The 24,054-nt window shown below is 44.7% G+C and overlaps 1 protein-coding gene across 1 annotated transcript in view; it reads right to left on the bottom strand.

Moving 5' to 3' along the window:
- The window catches only part of CPVL (carboxypeptidase vitellogenic like), a 101,164-nt gene that overhangs the window by 44,879 nt on the left and 32,231 nt on the right, over positions 1-24,054 (bottom strand). The window contains exons 4-7 of the mRNA XM_024563115.3: positions 19,141-19,255; positions 18,139-18,197; positions 16,728-16,807; positions 11,473-11,539 (exon numbers count right to left, since the gene is read on the bottom strand). Of these exons, the coding sequence (XP_024418883.2) occupies positions 11,473-11,539; positions 16,728-16,807; positions 18,139-18,197; positions 19,141-19,255 (321 nt within the window). The remainder of the gene's footprint in view (positions 1-11,472; positions 11,540-16,727; positions 16,808-18,138; positions 18,198-19,140; positions 19,256-24,054) is intronic.

Below are 24,054 nucleotides of genomic sequence, written 5' to 3'. Positions count from 1 at the left end.
TTAAAAACCACTTTACATTTCTCCCATTAAAAACTTGCCTTCTTGACATCTCCTCTTGTACGTTTAATGTTAAACTGCCCGTGTTTAAGATGAAGCTCCAGTCCCCAAGCCCTCCTTGCAGCTGCTCTTTCCATTCACATTCACGCTGTCCCTCCAACTGCTCAGGCCGTTCTTTATCTCTCTCATACCCTAGAAAAGCCCATCTGTGGCTCCATTCTGTCACCCATGGCCAAAACGCACTGTCCTCTCGCACCCCCACTTCGTGGCTTTGCTCCGGGTGGATCACGCTCCCCAGGATTGTCGCAGTACCCTCCTAATGGGCCGCCTGCTTTCCCCCTTGCCCTGGTCCAGTCTACTGCCAAGACAGTGGTCTGTGCGACCAATCAGATCACGCAGCTCCTCTGCTCAAACCCTAAGGGCTTCCTGTCTCCCTCAGAGGAAGAGCTAAGTGCTTTTTCTGAGACGTAAGGGATGGCATGATCTGGTCCCTTCACGAAAATTAGTTCCTACCAGCCTCTTGCTCATTCCTCTCCAGCCCCTCTGGGACCACAGTACTGACTGTGGTCCCACTGTTCCTCCTCCCACGGCCCTTGCATTAGCTGTTCCTGCCACCTGGAATGTCCCCCCCAGATATCCTCATGGCTAACTCCCTTTCTTCCTTAAGTGAGGCCTTTCGAGAGATGCCTTCCCTATCCATCCTATCTAAACTTTTCACACCTCTTTTTTTTTTTTTGACATTTTCTAGTTCCCTTCTCTCCTTTTACATCTCAATCCTCATCACTTGACAAGTAACTTTTACTTCTCTTGAATTGTTATTCCCCCCACCCCCACCCCGCCGCTCCAGACTGGAAGATGCATGAGCACAGGGATACCAGTTTGCTTTATTTATCGGTGCAACCCCTGGGACTGGTGGTGTTTATTTTTCAGTGCTCAGTAAACAGTTGTTGAGTGAATCTTGAGCTAACCTACACGTATTTGAAAAACAGCAGCGCATATATGTTCAAACTAGACTAGAGGCATTACATGGGTACATCTGAGTCTGCAGACCCTTCCCAATATTTCCAAGGCTCTCCAGGGGTCTGTAGTTCAAAGACTGGGAACCCCTGAGAGCTCTTATTGATTTCAGACCGTAATCACGTGCTGGCGATATCATTATTCCCATTTCAATATGTGGACGCTCAGGCTCAGAGAGCTTAATTGGTAGAGTCAGAATTAAACTAGGTCTGAAATGCTCCAAAACCTAAATGCCTTCTAAGTTACGATTAAAAATGCAATTTACATAATTTATACAAAATCTCCTCACTGATGTAGCTCTCGTGTGCAATAATATTATTTAGGCAAACCCCTGAATCAAAGCAATTTATTCATTCATACTCTTGGGCACATTTTAGCTTCCTTATGATAATATAAAAAAAAAGATGTGTTTACATGCCTGAAATTTGGTTTGCTTCATAAATGTGCTATATATTCTCTTTTTAAGCATAAGAAGTGAACATTTATCACATAAACTTTCTGTAGGTTGATCCCCCAAAAGCAAATTTTTGAGTAATCATTTCACTGGTAAAGATGTATTTTATAATTTCCATTGGATGACAGTTAATTGGGCAACTCTTCTGTCAAAGGCATTGTAGTAAATACTTGAGGAGACACAAAAAGGAATAAAGCACAAAACTTGTAAAGTTCACCATTTCTTTTGAAAATACATTACGTAAAACTTGACTCAAATGAGGGAAGGAAAAATTTACCATTTCGTAGATAATTATGCCCATAATGTGTACCTTGTCCAGCACATAAAACATATTTGGTAAGTGAATGTCTTATCCAATACTACTTCTAAACATTTTTCCCTATTGGAAAGTAGTATGAATACTAAAAAGTATATCTTCCAGTGACATTATCATTCTAATTGTCTTGTTACAAAACCTGGCAATAAAACACCTCTCTTGACTCTTCCTGAGATGGAAAGACACGTGCTCTAAATTGCTCTCCAGGTAGTGATGGCAAACAGGCCAACACGGCCACACTTGTGACACCTTCCCCCTTGTGACCATCATGTGCACCTGGGATGCATCCAGGCGGGAAATGAGGAAGAAACACCTGCTCAGTTTCTGAGCCTCCATGATGAGCCAGGCTTTTTCGCCGCCTTTAATCTGAGCCAATGAGAGTCAACCTTATCCTCCTATGGTATTATAAAATGAGGAAAACACGGGCCTGTGCATTTCACGCACAGGCCTGGCTGGAATCCTATGCAGGACCAGCTGCCTCCCCCTCTCCCATTTCTCATATCGAATCATATTTCAGTCAGTAATGCTGGGACAGATTGTGGGTCTCTGGTGCCCTAAGCTGGGCCTCAACCTTGGGTTCCCTGATGGCACACGCCTGCTCAGCTGACCGTTCATGGAAGACATGGTGGGGAGATGGGCAGTTCGGTAACCGCATCCGAAACAGATTCCTCCCTGTTTAGTCGCATTGGATGAGCTGGCAATGAGGAGGTTGACCTCATTTTTTCTAATGACTATCACACACGTTCTGGCCTGTGCCAGTGTGACAAGCCCTTCCCTGCCATTTTCATTCATCACTCCATGGGGTGAGCGACTCAGGCTGCCACACAGTAGACAATTGCAGGATTATTTAATGGAAAGCAGACACTGAAACAGTATAGTGAAATGACCATTATTTTCACTCTCCTGTTGACACATAATTTTTTTTTGCATGATCAGACTTGTTTATTCTTCTCCAATTATTTATTTCTCAACTGAATGATTGTCTGACCACCACAAGCACTTTAAAAGACAACCAGTCAATAAATCATATTCTCTTTTGCCTGGTTTTCCCTCTTCTCTATATGTTTTAAACAGAATAGAATTCCTTGTTTGGGGGAAAGAATTTAGGTGTGGGTGTCGGATGGGTCAGAAATGGACTAAATAGCCCCTTAGGACTTCTCATTGTGATCCTGTGATTTTAGGAACTCTTGCTTCTTTTGTTCTGAGTTCTGCCGGTAACGAGGAAGGACGAAGGCAACCACCATCACAACCGAATGCCTTGCGGTCTCTCTGATCTCTCTCTGGTGTTCACCAATGTGGGCAGCAGCTGGCTCACGAAGCTCCTGATGTCTGTGAATTAACACTAACCTTCTACCATCGGATCAGACCCTGGCCTCATAAAAGCTCAGAACAGCATCCAAGTGATTATAAAAGGAAAGAAGAAAAGCATGGCCAGAAAGTGTCTGAGCACATATGATTTTAGAATTCAGCAGTGGCCTTCAAATGAGGAACTCAGCCATGTAAACATATTTATCTACCACAATAACTCAAACTAGGTTGGCTGTCAACACATCAGGATTTTAGGCAGCTCTTATGATTCCTTTCTAATATTTAGAGAAGCTTCAAGATGCAATTTCCAGCCCAGTTCTTGGAAGGCTCATGTTTTGAGCTCACCGCTGACAAGGACCAGAGATATTGGGGTGTATTTGTATCTGCTTGCATGTGCTGGAACTTAAAGAAGCAACCAATCCCAGTTTTCCTTGTTACATCAGAAGGATCTCAGAATTCAGCTTTCAGTCTTTTATTTCCCCCAGGAGAGAACAAGGTCTCAACATCTCAGTGGAAGAGTGGTTTTGAATCTCAGTCTGCAATCTTTCTGAGTTCTTAAATGATGTTTGGAACAGCCTAATGGAAATCACATTAAGAGCATATTGTACTTGTAAAAATAGTCTAGAGAGAATGTAATGCTTGGTTAATTATCCAGATGTGTAAAAGCACAATGAAATCGGACTTAAAAAAACTTGTAACTGTGTATTCTGTCTGAATCTCTCCCTTCTTACATGTTTTAATAATATTCATAGCAGACTTACTGTATCCCTGTACCCGGTGACTTTTAAGGGAGGAAAAAAATATTTCATATCTAAAATCAAGCTTTAATCAGCTCCTACAGAAGAAAAAAATTGTCAGAAAATAATACTATAATGGAAACAATGTCCTCTCACAGAAATTTCACATATGTTAGCAGTTAGTATTGTTTAAGCTTCTCTCAGTGGTCTACATTTCTTACTCAAGTTTAGTTTTTAAAAAATGCAGTTCTACGTATTCATTCTCTGCCTTGCTCCCGAGCATGCATTTTATGGTAAAGCATGCTGGAACTTTATGGGTGATAATGAGCAATGGCCTTTGAAATGAGACACACTTAAACCCAGACACAAAGTGTCACTATCCACAGACCCTAATACCTAACTCTGCTTGGCAAGTGGAAAAGGGGGAGTCATTAACCTCAGCCATGGCGTGTTGAGGAAGGTCAGGGTCCTTCTGCACCCTTCTGCCCGCCCTGCCCCCATTCCCCCGGCCAATCCAGCTGGAATGAATGTCTTTTTGAAGAATTCACGTTGGGGATGATGAGAACATCTCCATGGTCCTGGAAAGAGACAAGGTGGGCTGACCTTCTGGAGACAGTCCTACCAGTGTCATATCCTCTAGCTGTCCCCGAGTATAGACTATAGTGGAGTTGCCCCCATAAATGGGTGGGGGTGGTCAGAGGGAATAAGAAAATATGCCTTAAAGAGAATTTTATACCCTGGTTGCAAACCACAGAAACTGGTGAATGGGGTAACACAGGAAGCAGCAGCCAAGGGGACAGGATTAAGCTAGGGTGACCTTGACTTTATCTAGCCTTGGGGTAGAGTCTTACTTCACTCTACCATTGTTTTCTCTGAGGAGAGAAGAGGTGTGGTCTTAAAGGGCCACTTCAGAAAATGAATGAATGGGGAAAGCTGAAACTTCAGTACTGTGGTAATCTCTACAACTTTCTAGACATTTCTAGACCATGCGTCATCCAATTTCAAGACCACACTGCTGCAATTAAAAGAAAAAACATGGCTTCTTACAAGAATATGACTTTATCTGGGGTGGAGGGATGGGGAGAAAAGGCACACAACTGTAATTGAATAACAATAAAAAATTAAAATAAAAAAAAGAATATGACTTTATCTAAACATCTACTTCTCTTTAATGTGAGCTTAAAAAGAAATATAGAATCTATAGGAATAGACATAAGAAAAACATTTTGCTCTGTATCCAACTTTTAGCCACATACATTTATGCAAAGGTATGTCCTACCTTCCAAATGATAAATTCTTATTTCAGTGTGAGAGGATGCTTCTTTAAAAAAAAAAAAATCCATCAATGACAAGCATAGGTGAAAAAGATGCATCTTCCCCCCCAGCACCCCAACTGACCTGGTGTCGATTTTGGAGAAACCCAGCTTGAAGCCAGGTGACTCATCCAGATGAATAAACCCTTATGTTTCCAGAGACTACAGTTAGTTTGACGTTCAAACAAAGAGTATAAACAGACCAGGCCACAGTCAACAAACTGAGCCCTCTGTTTGCTGACTGCAGCTGAAATGCAGAAGGTCGAAGTTGCCTGACAGACGTAATACCGTTTCTGGTCCCAACCATCTGATCAGGTACTGTTTGTGTGGCAGCGTGGTAGGGCACCTCAAACAAAGCTCATAATGACTTCCAATTTCCTTATTTTCTTTTCCATGGAACTAAGGAATCAGTAAACATGTGTGCATTCGACTTAGATATGTTATCCAAAAGCCTCAGGCACAATTTGCAAACATTTCCATATGCCCCTGTTCAATTTTTCAGGTTGCAGCTTAAACTTTAACTTTTCTAATATTAAACTCATTCAATAGTCACAAATCGGTTTTCAGTTCTAAAAGAAAATATTGGTGAGGCGGATGAACATAACTGAAAATAGACATTTGTCATGAGCTCCAGAGTTAAATTTCAGTTAAAATTCAGCAAGTTCCAAGCTTTTGGAAATAATTGCATTCCAAGGACTACAAGTCTTTACATCACTTGAAACTTCCAGCGACTCCATAAAACTGTAAGATCAAAACCAAGCCTTTATGATTAAAAGTAAGTCTTGGCCAGGAAGACAGCAACATCTAAGAAGCTAGGAACTTCTTTTCTGTTTGTGTAAGGTTGGTAACCCTGAGAGATTCTGCACAAAATATGGAAGGGACGTTTGCGCCCGTCTGTGGAAAGGGGGTCTGTTCTGTGGGAAGAGGCAGGTCTCAGAGACAGTGTAGTTTTGAAGACAGAGCACCGAGCTCTGTATCGGTTCCCATAAGCAGGGGTACCATCCTTAGCCAGCTCTGGAGTCTGGCTGGGAGACCTGAGTGAGACCTACCTAACCTCTCTGAACCTCAGTCATCTCATCTGTAAAATGGGAATGATAATAACAGTGTCGGCTTCATAAGGGAGCTGTGAGGATTAAGCAAGGTAATGCACAAAACACTGCTTAGCGGCATGCCTATCCTATGATTCACTCTCAACAAATATTCTCAAATAGGACCTGCAAATAAAAGCAGTGACCTCCGTACTCTTGAAGGCCCCCTTCTGGCTACTCTATTCAATGACCACAAGCCTGGGCTGAGAGCATAATGGGGTCCACCTATGTAAAATGAGGAGGCCCACTGCCTATCCCATCCCATGTTAGATACCACCCCTCAACTTGTGGGTCAGTGTTTATTCCCCATTCCAAGTACCTTTTTATGACCTACGTGCTGTCCTCTATTCAAATGCAAGCCTGTTTGTTGGCAGTCAGTTTAATTGACTAGATCCTTTCCGATGGTCAGGGAGCTGGTAAGTCAGAATCGGGGAGAGGAACACAGCAATCATGACGGAGATGGTGGAAGCGTTGGAAAATAGGACCTGAGCATAACACAGCCAAGGAAAGGCAGGCTGAGAGTGGGGCAGGGCCCTGATGGCTCTGTAACATAAGGAAGTAGAAAGGAGGGTTCCCAGGGCCTGGGAGGCAGCACAGGGAGCGAAGGGCCACGAGAGGGTGATGAGAAGAAGCTGGAGAGAAATACCGTCATAGTTTCATTTCATCTAGCAACAGCCTTGCTGCATGAAGCCACTCTGTAACTTTCCTTAATAATGTGCTTAGTATTGCATGAAACAAATTGAACAAACATGGCTCTGGCCTCCTGGGAGCCTGCCCCCCAGCCGCTCCCCTCCCCCCCAACACCGGACCCAGTGAACCATGATGATTTCAATCAAGGTCGCCAGACTCTGTGAGGCCAGCAGGACTTCGCTTATGCAAATGAAGATAAAGTATCCTATTAAGCTCACTAATTTTTAAATAGCTTCAAAGGGCCCTCAAATTAACATGGTTGCAAAACTGCTTCTAAGGAGAGTAGGCCCCTTCCTCTGATCAGGAAAGTTTCGAAGGCACGTCCTGCCCTTTGGAAGCTCTCCCAAATCACTGCCGCCACCCCGCCCCGTGAGTGCCGAGTCTTTCACGGGAGTGGACACAAAGCTCAGAGAACAAAGGGCAGTCCCCTTCCTCCCGTCCCCTCCCTGCCTTCCACGGAGGGCTGTTTTCCTTTCCTGTCTCGCTGGGCCCGTGTCCTTCAGAGGATTCTAAAGTGTGTCTGCACCTCAAGAACAAGAGCAACCTCTCTAATAGTTGCTGGCTCAGAAAGGATAACACTTATAAAGCAAGTTAATTATGGGAATTAAACGCAGCTTGTTTCTCTTTTTGAAGTGCTTTTTTTCCTTTTTTTTATGCCTGGAGGAGGGTGATTTACAGACGCATTTGTCTCTCTTTAGGGAAAATTAATTCCAGTTGGCGTTCCAGGCAGACGGGAGAGAAAGCAATCCTTCCTGCTTGGTCGCGCTGACGGCAGGCCCGCAGCGGGCCTCTGGCGGGGGTCTCGCCATCATCGGTCCACATGGCAGCGGGAAGGAGCCTGGGGTCGGTTCCGACACATTTGCTAGTGTCCAAGCTTTCTGAGCTCCAATGGCATCTCTTAGATGAAGCGAACTACTTCTTTTAAAGGTGATTTCAAGGTAACAGGGGACGCAATGCCACATCTGAAAACAGGTGAGCAGAGCTTTCTAAACATCCCAGCCCCTGTCTACATGCATTAGGCCATAGGGTTTAGAGCCATAATATATTAATCCAGCTTTTCAACATCAATGGTAATAATAGTCATCATGTGTTGGGTACTCTCTACAGCCTGTCACTCTGCTAACTATTTGAGGAGGATTATCTAATTAAACGCTCGAAACAACCCCGTGCAGTGGGTACCATTATTACTTCCAGACTTCCTTACACCATCGTCGGGGCACCGAACAGCTGCTCCAGACCCTTCGAGAGTCAGGCTGTCCTCATTCATAGCACACCAATGTCAAGGATGTTTAGGTCTAGTACATTTCCACTGAGAAGCAGAAAACCCTTTCTTAGGTTATGTGTTTCTTTTCCAAGGATGGTTCTACACACTGAGTAGCATCATTTCTTCAATCTCCCTGAGAACATGAGGAAATTAAGAGTTCAGAAGAGAAAAGATTTCCCCTTCTTGAAAAATCTAGTACGATTTTTTTCTTTTTCTGGTGGTAGAAAGAGGAAGGATGGGCGGTGTATGTTAAGACTGCAATTATGCACAGATGTTTTAAGAGTACATCTAGGGAACTTCAGTTGAATGTCTAGTAAAGCAAAAGACCCCTGGAAGTGATTTAATTTACAAACCAACCCCTCGGATGGTAAGATGAAACGCAGAAGCCCAGAGACATTAAAGAACATGTTTGAAATCATCCAGAGAGAGGCAAAGCCCACAATGAATCTCAGGTCTCCTGATTATTTATCCAGAATGCCTTCCACTTCGCCATTCTGCCTTTAAACAGAAGGCCAGATGGAACAAGCTAGACTGCAGAAACATAGCATTCTAATAATAATAAACCATCAAGGCATTATTCAGTGCTCTTCCTTCTAGAAGGACAGGAGCCCCCAGATTTGACGTTGCCCGTGTAATTCTTAGGAAGGCGCTGCTGCCCGGCCACTGCGTCTCTACCCCAGGCCCGGCCTTCCCTCGTTCACATCCTCCTGCATCACTTGTGAGGCCTAGGTTTCCTGATTCATCCTGGCAGCAAAGAACGTAAAAATAAAATTGCTCTTTCCTACACACATTTGGAAATTACATGCGTGGAAACCAGCAGGCAGACATGAAATAGACAAATTTTCCATCCAGAATTTGGCAGCTTTGCTGGGAATTCAACATCATGGTTAACAACATCGCCACATTACTTGCAAGACAAGGAATTACACACTAAGTGGATCACTCTTCTGTTGGAGGTGGAGACTGGGTATTTTCCAAGGTTGCTACTAAAAATGATGGGAGTGTCTCTTCCTGCCCTTTTCCCCAACCTGCTTTTGAAATATTTTAAAAGGCAAGGAACAGCAAGGAACTACTGGTAGAGATCCTACATACTCCCGGCTGGATAACTGGCTTAAAAAATAAGCAGTCAGAATGTCCTTTTGAAAGAGCTTAGAAAGAAAAGAAAGCAGGCTGAAGATAACAGAGTTCCCAGTTCCAGTAACTTGCCATTTCCTTGGAAAACAAAGACTGTTTTTCGCTTTGACTCCCTTAGAGTGGACGTCTGTGGTCTGTGCCTGTCCAGAACCTTTCCAGTGCATCCTCAGGTATCATCACTTGGATCTTCCTGTGGAGACCAGCGGTCTCCCACTCTCAAGCCCGAGGGTTCAGAGGGTGAGCACCCCACCACGGTCCCTCCCTTCCCAGGGCACTGGGGTGGGCCTCAGGCACCCCCCTGGCCAATTCGTATATTCCAGCCCCCAGCCCCAGTTATTAATAATTCTACACGTTCCAGTCATCAGCCCACTAAATCACTCGGGGCGCTGCTCAGTTGTCACCCTATCAGAGAGCGCTTTTCGGACCACTGTGTCCTAAGTGGCACCTCCATGGCTCTCTGACCCTAACCCGGCTTTGTCCTTGCCGTGACACCTGCCACTGTGCACCTGTGCAGTGCGTGTTCACGTCTTTGTCTGTCGCTGTCTTAGCCTCCAGGGTGCATGAAGGCAGAGAACTTTTCCTGTTTTGTTCACAGCTGTATTCCTAGCACTCAGCCATTTTTGCATTTTGGGTTGCTCTACATTTCTGAAATAACCTTAAATTTCCAAGGAGGGGAAAAAAGCAACTCCCCCAAATTGAAACAACCATATGCAAGTGAACCTGTATACTAAATTATAACATGATCATCCTAAAAATAGAATCAATTGTTAAAGCTTTTAAACATAGTACGTTGTTTTTAAGCCTGTAGTGAAATAATAGTCTAATGATAAAAATAATCACAGCAAAAAATGTTGATAATCACTTGGGGGTTTCTTGCTGTAGTGGTACTGAGGTAGTGATTCCGAAATCATTTTGCACTTGTTACAGGACTGAGCAAAAGAATGCATGCGCTGATACTGCTGGGACCCCCGTCCTCAGTGTGAAAAAAGGGGCATACAAATACAGAACGGGGAGAGAGGAGCCTTGTGGTGTTGGATTAGAATGATGGGTATTGGTACGAAGTCATTTTGTTTCCTACCTCTGCCTGAACACCAAGTCTAAAAGAAACTGCGTCTCAGGAGCAATGGGTACACTTAGTGCTCAAGTCTTGGTTTCTACATCACAATGTCCATGGAAATGAACCAAGGTTCCTTGATTCCAGGGCTAGGGCAGGGAAAGCATGAGATAACCTTAGAAGTAGATCTGTGCCAAAAGCAAGGAAGTGCTCAGAGACTACCTGTCAGAAAGGATGTAGGAGCCAGACCAGAGGGGCTTCTGTGGACCAAATGTGGGATGAGGTGGGCATCAAAACAACAGTGATAGCAGTCAATTTAAACACACCAGACAGAAACAACAACGCATGAGTCCACAGTGATATTTTATGGTGTAAAGAACGGAGAAGAATGGGGTGAAAGGTCTGTTTTGAAGGCTGACAGATGCTATCCACAGGGAGACAGATCAGAAAAATCTGGTACCTGCCATATCTTACCACTGGAAAGGTACCTTTTTCCTTTTGAAATTAAGAAATGATCTGAGAGCACGTGAGCACCTGTTCCCCCCAATCTGTCACCTAGTACTTTTCGCATCCATTGATGGTTCCTGTCTCCATCAGTTATTACACTGGGGGGCGGTGGGGGGGTGTTGCAATGGCATTACCAACAAGGGGACAAATGGACATTATGTGCCTCCTGGCGTGACGCATAGAAAGTACACAACAGAACCTATGTTGTGTTCTTGCCAAAATGTTTCCTCTGAATCTAAGTGTGGAGGAAAGAATCAGACAAATTCAGAGAAATAGAACATTCTATAAATCACACGACCTAGGCTCTTCAAAGGGACGATCATGAATGACAACAACAATAGCAACAAAGGTTAGGGGACTGAGGCACGGCAGCCCGTTGTGATGTACGAACCGTTACTGAGCCCTACCTTTAAAAAACAGTGTTATGGAAGAAATTTAGAGGGATACCTGGAGAACATTCAATATGGGCTGAATTAGTACTTGTGTGTGTGTGTGCGTGCGTGTGTACATTCTGAATGAATAAACCACAAGTGTCATCATACACTTCAGTCCTCATGAGGTTGGAATCACAAGAAAACATGACTTCAACTCACCTGCCCAGTAACGTAGAAGTCATTCTCTTGGAATTCGGGAAACAACTGGAAGAACTGAATCAGCGCGCTGCAAAAAGAACGGCAACACAGATTGGCGGGACTGGAAAGGCTTCCTGCGACGCACGTCTAAGCACATCTTGGGCAATAGGCTTCAAATTGGAGATGAGATATCATTTTGGAATAAGCTCCTGCAGGCATTCTTTTTCACAGTCTCATGTGCATAGCGCTCCATACTCTGTGGATGGTTAGAAAATACTGTGCTCTTGCTCTGTGATACTAAGAGGTGAAGACAAGTGGACATCAACACTCCGGGCAGGTTTCCAGATCTCTGGGTTACCAACTTGGGTCATTGACTTGTTCAGGGGACCCTTGAGCCAAGGGATACAGGCTTTCACCTTCTATTTATCAGTTCTTGGAGGCAGTTCTGCACACCCTATGACCCCATTAGCCTGCGTTTGTGAGAAGGTGATGGGAACCTTTGTTGCTCACCAGCCTCTCCCTGTGGGCAACCCTGAGCATTTCTAATGGGGCTCCCCGATTTCAGCGATTTAGTAACCGAAGAACAGAAAAGCTGTAAAATGACTGTCGTCTAAAGGAAACTACCAAAAGGCCACAGATATGGAAGAAAATGCACAATGGCCTCCAGGCTAAAAAAAATAAAAAATAAATCACATTTACTAAAGAATGCCAAAGCCACTTGGGTGATTTATACTGAAATAGATTTAAAGGGACTTAAGGAAACAAAATGTGTGAAACTCAGAAGCTCTATGAATGTTTTCACCCAGGTTGCATCGCCTGAGAAGGTTTCTGTGGCAGCTTCCTGCTGAGGGACTAAAAGCCGTGAAAAACCCCCTAAAGATGAAAGGCCAGGAGGCCCTGCAAAATCAGAAGGAGGAGCAAGTTCAAGGGTTACAGAGAGGCAAAATTGGGCCATTACAATCACCAAGATCCTGGCTGTACTTAATTTTCAAAGGCTCCATAAAAATCCACCATTAAACACTACTGTAGGGTTTCAGTGTATTTCTCTATTTATTATTTATAGTAACTAAAATCTCTGCAGTAACCAAATCTGGGAAGCTGCACTATATAGCTTATATTTTAGTGTTGACAATAAGCTATCTTTGGAGCAGAGATAAAAATAGGAATTTATCCTTCCCCCTTCCCTCTCTACGCTTCAGGCTGAGAAAACAACTTCCCTTTATTCCTGCTAATTGGAAAGGCAATAGATAATTTAATATAGTAAATTTCAATTAAGCATGTGCCTTAGCTTAAAGCTTGTTGGCTTGGAGAGTTTGTTGGAGAGTCGTTAGGGTTGCCAGATTTAGCAAATAAAAATACAAGACAGCCGACTAAATTAGAATTTCAGATAAGCAACAAATAATGTTTTAGCACAAGCATGTCCCAAATGTTACATGGGACATACTTAGATTAAAAAAAAATTATGCGTTGTTTATCTGAAACTCTAATTTCACTGGACATTTACTTTGGCAGTCTTAGTTGCCTCTAACTCAAAGTATGCAAGGGTTCTCTAGCTGAAGTATTCAAAGCAAGGCCCCACTTAAAGAAGTTATAGAGTTTCAACTTCAGAGTAAGACCAGAACAAAAAGAAAAAGGCTAATTATAGCAAGCCTTTGGTAGGCCTTTCTTAAATGGGACTGAAAAATGAAAAAGTTAAATCTAGTGAGTTAGATTTACGTATGGCTTTTGCCCATTTACTTGTGTTTTAGTCAAGGACTCTTCTTGTTACATGATGAGGGTTTGCCTAAAAATATGCTGTAAAAGGATGGTCACAGAAGTTTCAAACTTTAGAAGCAGAATTGCTAGAACACATAACACATAACACATGCAAACATGTGTGCATGTGTGTGCCCTCCACCCGTGTGTTCAGGCACCGGGAAGCAAGCCTCTTCCAGGCAATTCCATTCGGCAACCTTGCTGGCGTTGAGCCAGGTAATAATTAGCATGTTAGTCAGAAGCTACCTGGTAGCAGAGAGACATCAGGAAGAAACAGAACTTATAAGAGAGAATGACTAGCAGAAAATTGCACCTCAGACCCAGAAAGGGGGAAGATGGTGGGTTCGGGGCAGAGAAGGTGTGCGGAAGATGAGAGCACTCTAGAGACAGGAAGACGGACCTGGGATAGATCAGGTCAATAGTGTCAGGGGCATAATAAATTCACACGTTCAGGAGGATCGAGGTTAAAGTAATCTAAGCAAAAGCTCCATAATATAAAACGCAAACAGGGGGCAGCTTTAGTCACTGGTAGTTTGACCCAGACAAGCTCAGCAGCAAGGATCTTGGTGGTTTTGATCCGTTGCCAGGGACCACAGACGGGGAACCACCCTCCGCATTCATTCATCCCGCCTTGTGGCGTGGCCGGGCATGAATGGCCTGGGAGGATCAGGCCGTGTTCTCATTTAATATACGAAACCTGTCTCATAGTCACACGGCTATGCAGCTTTGGGTAGCAATGGCTATTGTTTCCCATGCACTTCGATATGTGGAGTAGGATGACAGCACTGTCTCCTTGTGGCTGTGAGAAAGCCACGCCAGGCACATCATGCGGGCAGGGGCTCCCTGGCTCTGTACCCCGGCCCGGGAACGTGTGGCACGGGGTAGCAATAGGTAAGCAGGGGCAGAAGGAGAGGGGCACCGGTTGATATTCTCCAAGCCAAAGTTAGTAAATGCATGATTCTTTAGTTAATGTATTATGTTTCTAAACCAGAAGGGCATTGTGGCTCAACAGCCCAATCCAAGCATGAAAAAGGAAACCAAGAAGAAGAACATTGAAACATCTTGTTAGTAAAAATGTTTCCTTTCCAAACACACAGAAAAGCAGCCTGAATGTCCGACGCTCTGTGAGGAGGCTTCTCCTCTCCCCAGGCACTATTCATAGGCAAAAGAAATGGGGTTTTCAGAAGAAAAGAACGATGGTTTTCAAAGGGAGAAGAAGAAAGGTTTACTCTTTAAACTTGCAGTAGCCCATTTGCAGGTTCCAAAGCGACCTTTTTTATTCCAACCACCCATCTGGAGAGCTGGAGAGAGGAAACAAATAGTGTAAACGCGAGAGGAAACAGCTGAAATCAGTTTTCTGCACTGCCCTTGATTAGCTATTTTTCAGTTCTAAGAGCCTGAAGCGAAAAGAACTCAAACAGCTATAAACAATGGATGCTTTGAAATAGGTTCTCTTTACATGTCATGCGAGAGGAGATGTACCACATGTCAGCAGTAAATATCCACACGGAGGGTCAGCTGGAAGCTGTGACCATCTTGGAGGCGGGGAGGGGAAGGAGAGACAGAAGGGGAATGGCAGGGTTGCAACCCTCTGGCTCAGAGGGGATTGATGTGTTTCTTTAATACAGAACCTCCGCCCTGGAGGTGTTTGCTAGTTAAACAACTAAGCTGGTTTGGATTTAAACCAAAAGAGGGTTGGGGGTGTTGGATGGGGGAGAAAAGTAGGCTTCCCATCTGCACAAATGAGAGCCCACAGTCGGCACTAAATGAGAAAGACCCAGCGCTTGAGTACACTTGGAGGGACAGCCGTTGAGATCATATGTGAGGATGGGGTGTGAGCCAGAGTGGGGAGGGGGCCTCTTCCAGGACCTGCCCAGCCTGCTCCCAGGATCTGGGCACCGGGAGATGAAGTGTGGGTTCCTACGCATCCCCCAGGGAAATGGAATGGAAGTGTTCAAATCATAGGACAACAGCCGTGTTCTTTTCTGGGTCAGAAAGCAGAGCAGAGAGCGGTGTCTGCGGCAGAGAGGAGGGGAAGGTCCCGTTTCCTCTCTCCCCCAGCCACCTGCCTTGGGGACAAAGAATACAACGGAAGGCTTTTGTCAGAAATGAAAAACCTCTGACTCGATTGGATTCACTTTCACTTTTGGACTTGGTTGAAGTTGGCTCCCCAAGTAATTAGCAGAGTGAGTGTTTGGGGGAGGTTGGGCACAGGGGCTGGTTAACTCCTTCTGGCCACTAGGATGCTTCTAGTAAGTCACGGTAATGCGTAAAGAGTGGTGGCCTAGTGGTAGTAGTAATTCACAGGATGGAAAAATGTGAATATGAAAGATCGTTTACTTTTTTAAACAGGGAACTAAAAATAGCTATAATAATGGAAGGAAAAGAAAGGAAGAAACTATATATGTATACTGTTCAATTAGGCTTATGACTTCATTTCCCTTCCATTTCAAAAATATTTTATTTATTTATTTTTAGAGAGAGGGGAAGGGAGGGAGAAAGAGAAGGAGAGATACATCAATCAGTTGCCTCTCGCATGCCCCCAGCTGGGGACCTGGCCCACAACCCAGTCATGTGCCCTGACTGGGGATCAAACTGGTAACCCTTTGATTCGAAGGCCAGCACTCAATCCACTGAGCTACACCAGCTAGGCACCTTCCTTTCTTTTCTTTTTAATAAAAGAATAACTTTGTCAGATGAAGGGAGAAGGGAAGAAACTAGCTAATGAGCTGAGCTGTCTGCCTGGAGAGTCGTGAGAAGCAAGAGAATGAAAAACTGCCTCTGAGGGCCACAAAAGGAGGAATGCTGGGAAGGAAAACCAACACCCGAGATGTTGCTTCCTGACAAGTGCGGACTTGAACGTAATGTTGGAAGGCAAGCAGAGACCTCTCAGGCATCTGGTTGGAAGTTTTGAAGATCATCTTTGGTTGAATTCATTTTGCTCCATTCCCATGGTTTCTTTTTTAAAAGTATATTTTATTGATTATGCTATTACAGGTGTCCCAAATTTTTACCCCCTGTATCCCCTCTCTGCCCTGCACCTCCTGACCCTCCAGCATTCCCCTCCACCACCTTAGTTCATGTCCATGGGTTGTACATATAAGTTCTTTGGCTTCTCTATTTCCTATACTATTCTTAACCTCCCCCTGTCTATTTTATGCCTACTAATTATGCTTCTTATTCCCTGTACCTTTCCCCTCCCATTCTCCCTCTTTCTCTTCAGATCATGTAATTCTTTCGCCATTCCCATTGTTTCTTAAAGATTTCCATTGGTTAAGATTTCAGCGCTCCTTGTTACTTTCTCTGCTGGCCACTTTTGCAGTGATCACTGATAATGTAACAAGGTAGAAAATAGACTGTGTGTGTGTATATACTCCCCATGAAGAAGTGTTCTGAAAATGTCTGTAGAAATTAGACTAGGAGGACCAGTCAGTAATACTTCCACTACTGAAAGAATTTACCTGTTGAAAGAGAAAAGTGTTCAGTCTGTGAAAGGCTAAGAGAGAGCCAGGGCCTTTTACCTGAATAAATCTCGAGCCACATCATCCTTGTTGGCGGCATACCCCTGGGGATCATCGGTGAAACTGAAACCTGTGCCCACCTGAGGTCAAATAAATAAACAGGTATAAACACAGAGGAACACATACTTTGGGGCCCCACAGACAGATACCGCACTGGAAGGAAACCGACTATCCCAAAAGCCAAGCCTCTGACCTCGGGTTTTTGCCCTCCCCTCACAGGAGGATGCTGCCTTTCTCCTACTTCCCTTCCCCTCCTCCCAGCCCAAAGAAAAAGCATTAACACAAAACTCTGCCCGAGGTCAGTGGCCGGGCTGTCCAATGCCACAGCGGGGACCCTGCCAGATGCTGATTTAAGGATGAGGAAGTCACCTTTTCTTGGCCCCTGCTGCAGTATCAAGAGAGTCCCAGTTGTGTCCTGTCTGAAACCTGGATGGTGCACTGCTGCCCTGTGTGTGTGTGCGTGTGTGTGGTGTGTGTGTTCATTTCCTGATTAGTGAAGCGCATGGCCACTCAGCCCTTTCACCTTCAGGAGACAAGAGGCTTTAAAACGAGAATTAGTTTTTAAGTAGTATTTCCTTATACCTAGACGTTCATAGACAACCAAGTTGTGAGCAGAAAGAAACTTCTCCTTATTCTGCATGAATAATTTGTACGAGGAAAGCACCATCCACCAAATACAACTTTTTTCCCAAAACACCCAAAGGATCAAGACATGTAATTCAGCTTTCATGCAATCACAGCAATCACAGACTAGGAAAGAGTATGGTTGATGGGGCGGGGTCAGAGGGCAAGGATGTTGGGACTTTTTTTCTCTCCCTATTTACCTGTTTTCTTTCTGAACCATCTGGGAAGTGAGAGACGTTAGAGAAATTAGGAGGCAAATTATCTGCAGAAGCTGATCCTAGAGTTACCCGCTTACTTGGCAGTTTATTGGACTCACTTTCAGAAGAACTTCCCAAGGTGAATTCTACTTTTTGTTTGGAGATGAGGCATTCTGCTTGCGATGGCAAGTGAAGGAGACCAGTTGGGACTTTTTCTATCTAGAATTCTACGTGAAAGATTCGGAGCCCTGACACTCTGTAATAACCACGGTGTTGGGAAGTCATATCACCGTGGAAAGAAGTTAACCCCTTATCTTGGGTGATGTAATGCAGTGAGCAAGATTTCACAAGATTTCAACGAGAAAAGGAGAGAAAGCACCAAGCAAGAAATCCCCAAACTCAGATATAATGACACATGTTAGAAACACCAAATATCTAAAAATATTTTTATGAGATTAAATTCTATTTTAGAAGGAAAGAAATGAAATCTCTACTTCCTTTTTCCCCTATTTTTCAAATGTACTTCATCAAAAGGAAAAAGACCGAGAGGCCGACATCGCCGTCTTGGCAGGCCACCGGCGGGCGCTCACCGGGTTGTCGACATACAGCATGGACAGGGTGGACGTCCAAGGAAAGTCCCGGGCGTCCACTGTTGGAACAGAGAAGAAGTTCGAGAATGAGTCATGAGCAAGACCCCCCACTGAAGGCCGGGCTGTGGTCCAGAGCCCAGCATGCCTACCTGCCCTCACCACGTCAACACGCTTTTGGTGTCCCTCTGCCGGCTCTGTCCCCTCACCGTGGAGGCAGAGACAAGCACCGTCTCCTCTCCTCTCCTTTACTTCTTCCAGACCCGGAGGGTTTCTACACCTAAGCTGAAGTTTAGAAACAAAACCCTGTGCAGCTTGGCTCATGTAGAGCCCCCATCGACCACCCATGCAATAAACCCATCTGTTCCCTCCCTGGGATCATCCTCTCATCCGGTCCTCCTGACCCTCTTCCTCAATGCTGAAAAGAACCACCTCAACGGAGGTGGCACACACACTTCCCTACTGAGTCACAAGCTGGTGCACACGCCAAATTCTAACCCAGGGAAAGTAACCAATCTCCCCCTGAAAAAGAAGTGGAGGTAGACCTGGGTTACAGCCAGCGTGGCTCCTCCTCCAATCCTTCCTTCACCCCAGCCCCCACCCACAGTCTCCTGCTCCCAAGATACCCGATCGCTTGTGACTGAACCACACAATGTTCAGTTCATATGAATAATTAGGGATATAATTCACCATTAGGCCCATGCACAAGAGCTTGCCTACGTATAATAAGTACCACCTGTTTGCATAAGCCCAGATTGCTTGAGTTAGAAGCAGACTGCAAGAAAATAGCTTAGAACCTTTCACCCAAATTTTGAGGGAGGAAGCAGCCCAGCCTCGGTGGCTCCTCCTTCTGGGGCAGACATTACCAGAAGGCTATGTTTTCGTAATCTGGAACTATTAAGCTATTCCTAGCAGTTCAGTGTACACTCTAAATTATTCCTGGAGCAGATAGAAGGTTCAGCTGAAGAATTCTCCATAGGAAAATAGAGTTCAAGCAATACTTACAGGTCAGGTTTTTTGTGACAACATAAGGCCCATGTTCCACAAAGATTCCCATCAAGGATGAAGATCCCAGCCTGCCCTGCAGCCAGAGAACCACTGGAGCCGTTGATGACTGTATCTGGAGGGGACAGAGAGCACAGCGACCACACAGAGTGCTAAGGCTGTGGGGTATACTCAAGCAAATTCACGCCAATCCTGTCTTGAATAAATCTCATAAAGACTTCCCAGACCCCAGTGGCCCTCTCCATTACAAGCAAAGTACTCATCATCTTCTGTAGTTTTGAATTAGTATTTGCCTCCCGTCCTGGGGTCTCTCTTACGCTGTTGTCTTTTCTCGCCAATAGTCAGAAAACCCGTGGCAATGCAGAAGCTGTGCCTTTGTACGTCCCTAACCACCCAGCCAGCATACTGTCTAGGACACAGTAATCGTTTTTCAGGTGTTTAAACTTTTGCGGGACTCTTTCATTTGACCAACATATCTCCAAAGAGGCACGAAGAACCCATCGTCCTCAGTGGCAGTTTGCACCCTTCACGGAGAGCCCAAGGAGCCTTTCTTATTTTATACACTCAGACGTGTCCACCGGGACAACAGCAACATCATTCAACATGGGGACACTGAGAAGCGACGGACAGGCCTGGAGTCATTTAGCCCATCCAAAAACAACAGTGACAAACCCTAAACAACATCCGGGTTTGTTTAGGAGATGTGGTGGGACACGTAAATAAGAAAAGGTCCTTGGCGGAGCTGGGATGCTGCAATAGTGTCAGCATCATCACTCTCAAGGACAGGGCGTTCTTTAATTCTTTCATTCAGCACGTGTCTGTTGAGCGCCTCCTACTGGTCAGGCACCAGGCAAGAGGGTGCTCAGCATCTCCTATTGGTCAGGCACCATGCAAAAAGATGCACCACGTGAGTGAAAAAGGAAACTCCTTGTCTTCTTTGAGCTTACATTTTCATGGAGAATATAGACGATAAGTAAGTAAATAAATAAATGTGATGTTTAAGGAGTATGAAAAAGAAATAAGGGTGATGTTAAGAGAGTAGTTGAGGGCAGAGAAAGAGGGCCTTCCGTTAGACACTTTGACCAGGGAAGGACTCAGTGAGATCCTGAGAGTTAAGGTGAGCCCTGAAGGCAGAGAAGGAGCCGGGCACGCAGGAGCCAGGGAGCAATGCTGAAGACAAAAGGGAGTGCCGGGGAAGTCCTCCAGACCAGAGGACTGGGTGTAAGAGCAGCGGGTACAGAGGCTGCCTGGACAAGGTGACTCCTCCGGAGCAATGTGAAAGATGGTCCGCCTGGCCTCCGCAAGGCTCAGATTGGAACATGGCAGTGAGGCCTCGTTTGACGTCATGGCTCATGTGGGGTTTGGTCAACCAGGCTCTGAAAACGAGGACCGTATTGCTTCAGCCCAGAATGAGACGCTGCATCCTCTTACTTAGCCCCGTCATAGAGGCAAACCAGCACTTCATGAGAGGGTTCGAGAGAACTGGCCCTGCGTACATGAGGTTGTGAGAAGGCTGTGGGCAGCAGGCAAGGCTAAGTCAAGAGGAGGCGATCTGGGAGGCCACAGCCAGGACTGGAGGAAGAGCTGACCATATGGGGTTTGAACCCTGAAGACAGAGGGGCTGGAGGACTTCTCTGCTTCAGTCATGAAAAGTCGGACACAGTCATGTGGCAGCTTTGGAAGGGACTAAGGGTGCCTTGCTGAAAGAGAGGCGGTGGTAAGAACAGCCTCCCCGTGAGGGGCTGCCTCTGGGGCCCACTCTCCAGGGTCAAGGAATTAAATGAGGTACTATTTGTGAAGCCCCTAGAACAACCCTAACACATGATTAAAGCAGAGTCAGTGCAAATAGTATAACTAAGGAAACAGGTAGAAAAGGTAAGGGCCCAGAGGCAGACCGGGGACTCAGATCAGCAGGCTACAGCTCCAAGAGTCAGCACAGTACAATGGGTAGGTCTGTGAGCTCTTGCCCTAAACTAGTTTCAAATCTGGACTTTTCTGTCCATTAGCTGTATGTCTTTAGAAACGTTACCTAAGCTCTCTGGACCTCGGTTACCCCACCGGTGAAATGGGGCTCAGTCATAGCACCTGTGCCATGTGGTTGTTGGGAGGACTAAATAAATGATTGGGGTGGCCAAAAAGTCCGTTTAGTTTTTTCCATAAAGTAAAAGACATATTTTTCATTTTCACCAATAACTTTATTGGTGAAAACTTTATCGATTTGGATATTTTGAGAATGTTGGCTATCTCCCACTATTGGCTTCTAGTGGGGAGAGGCCAGGGGTGCTGCTAAACATCTTCCAATGCATAAGACAGCCCCACAGCAAAGAATTATTTGGCCAAAATGTCAATAGAACCAAGAAACTTCACAAACCACTTTTGACACATTCGATCAGTCACAGCACCTTCTCCACACACTGCACAAATCTTTTTTTTTTGTTTCAGTTTGCATTTTTACCTTTCTTGAAATAATAAAGCATAATTGCTGTAAATATTGCTTATTTTCTTCCATCTTCAATATTAAAACAGCTACACAAAAATTCACCAATTTTGATAAGTTTTTTTTAAATGCATGCTGATATGACAGCTGTCACAATACAATCTAACAAAATTGTTTTGAATGAAGTTAAAGACAACTAAGCACTACTAGAGGCATCGTTCAGAAAAAAATGAAACGAACTTTTTGGCCAACCCAATAATTTTCAGAAAGCCAAGTGAGTGGCATATAACACAGGTTCTGCAAATGTTAGCTATTGCTATAATAGATAAATACTAGGAATTTGCAGACAGTTTTAAGGTAAACACTCTCTACATGAGAGAATAAGAAAAACAGGGGATTTGGTGTTTTTCCTTGCTCCTTTGGCAGGCATCCTCCCTAGTCAGTTTTTTATTAATTAGTCCACTTGCCTCAAGTGTTGCAAATATTCACAAAGAATTCAAGAGAACTAGGGACTTGTCATGTAAATTGAAGAAGAAAAAATTAAAATCGAAGACAGCCTTTTAAAGGTGCTGCAGGTGGAGTGAGCCCTGGAACGGGTAGTTAGACATTTCTGGTTCTACTTGGTCACCTAATAGCTGTGGGTTCCCAGCCCTCAGTTTCCCCATCCATTGAAAGGCGATAGTGCCCACCTCATCGGGGCTTGCCAGAGCCCCGATGAAAAAAACGCATCAATATAAACTCCACCGGGCTGAGTAAATACAGCCAGCGCTGCCCTGAGTTGCCTGGCCCCAACAGTGTGTATTTTGTTTGAATAAGTGATCTTTATCTCCTCTCAGATCCTCTCACTTGCTATTCAATACCACTCACCGGGACCACATTCCACTGGTAGTCCTGCGGCAGTAGAAGAATATTAGAGGGGGAGAAACAATGGAATCCGCATGAAATTAGTCCTACTCTCTGGGGAATGACATACGGTGAGTCCGCCCATCCAGTGGACATCCAGCCCCCTCACCCCAACACACACACACACTCACACACACACTTCCTTCCTTCCTAATGTGCACGTGAGCTTCTAGAAGCCACGGTGTGTTGCATGTGAGACAGTGGTTCTCAGCCTTCGCCGCCCATTAAAATAGCCTGGAGAGCTTTAAAAAAAAACTGCTTAAAAAAAAAAATCCCAGGGATTCCGAATTAATTGGTCTGGTGTGAGTAGACATCAGTCTTTTTTATTTTTTATTTATTTAAAAAATTTTTATTTTAGAGAGAAAAAAAGGGAGAAAGAGAGAGAGAAACATCAATTTGTTGTTCTGCTTATTCATACATTCATTGGTTGATTCTTGTATGTGTTCTGACCAGGGATTGAACCCCCAACCTTGGGGTATCAGGACAACACTCTAGCCAACTAAAGCCACGTGGCCAGGGCTGAGACATCAGTCTTTTTTAAAGCTCCCAGGTTGGGACCTGTGTGCAGGCAGGACTGTGAATCTGGGAGGGCGATGGGAGGTTTGCCCTCTTGGATGCCTGGGCCCTCTGGTCTCCACCCTATCCTCCCCTGGCTTTTCATGTCCCTTCCTGTGACCTGGCACAAAGAGGGACTTCCCAGCTCTCAGAAAAATAGCCTGACCCTGAGAGGCCGCACTACAAAGTCAAGTCAAACACCTAAGTGCCAAACATCTTTATTATGCAACCTGGAAGCCCAGGACACTGCATTCTTGGAATGCTTAGTACACCTCTCGCCTCAGCTGACCTTGCTCCTTGAATTTACTTTCCTGAAGGATGCAAGTGAGCCCAACAGCCCTTGAAAAGGCCTATTTTTAAAGAAAACTCCATGCACACATATTTCTTCCTTGAGGGACCGACCAACCCGTGAACTGCCCTTCTCCAGGATGAAATGCAAAAGCCAGACTCCAGAAGGTAAAGATGAACATGTTCAGTGCTAAAAACCCAAGAGTGAGTGATATCCCAGTATGCAGACTTTTGTAATGTAATATGACATTGTAATGTAGTGACATACAGCAATAATTATGTCCATAACGATGGCATAGTTACTATGTGACAATTCTAAGGTGACGTATTTAGCTCTCCGGTGTGAGAACGCAGCCCTTCTCCCACTCTCCATCCCTCACTCAGGAAATAATTAGAATACATGAAGACATCCCGAACAAAACCACACTGCAAAGCTTGGGAGCAAGTGAAATAAAAACCTGCTTTAATTCATCTACAGTTTTCCCAAAGGTTAGGACTTGTGAAGTATGTGTTGTTTTGAAGGTCTGATTTAAGAGTGTATTGAAGCAAGGGAAATAGGGCATTGACTTTGGTCAAGTGTCCTAAAAATTTTACATAAAACATTTTAGGTTACAGAGAAAGTGCTTATTCTTAACCATTTTTTTTTTCGAATAAGGTATAAAAATATTCCCCCTTGCCTCACCAGTCCTGTTCCCTAGAGAAGATCCTGAAATGTTTAGGCTTTCAGATTT

Source organism: Desmodus rotundus, chromosome 6, assembly GCF_022682495.2.
Source record: "Desmodus rotundus isolate HL8 chromosome 6, HLdesRot8A.1, whole genome shotgun sequence".
NCBI lineage: Eukaryota > Metazoa > Chordata > Mammalia > Chiroptera > Phyllostomidae > Desmodus > Desmodus rotundus.
Note: the sequence above shows the minus strand (reverse complement) of the source record. Positions and strands in the feature narration are given on the sequence as shown.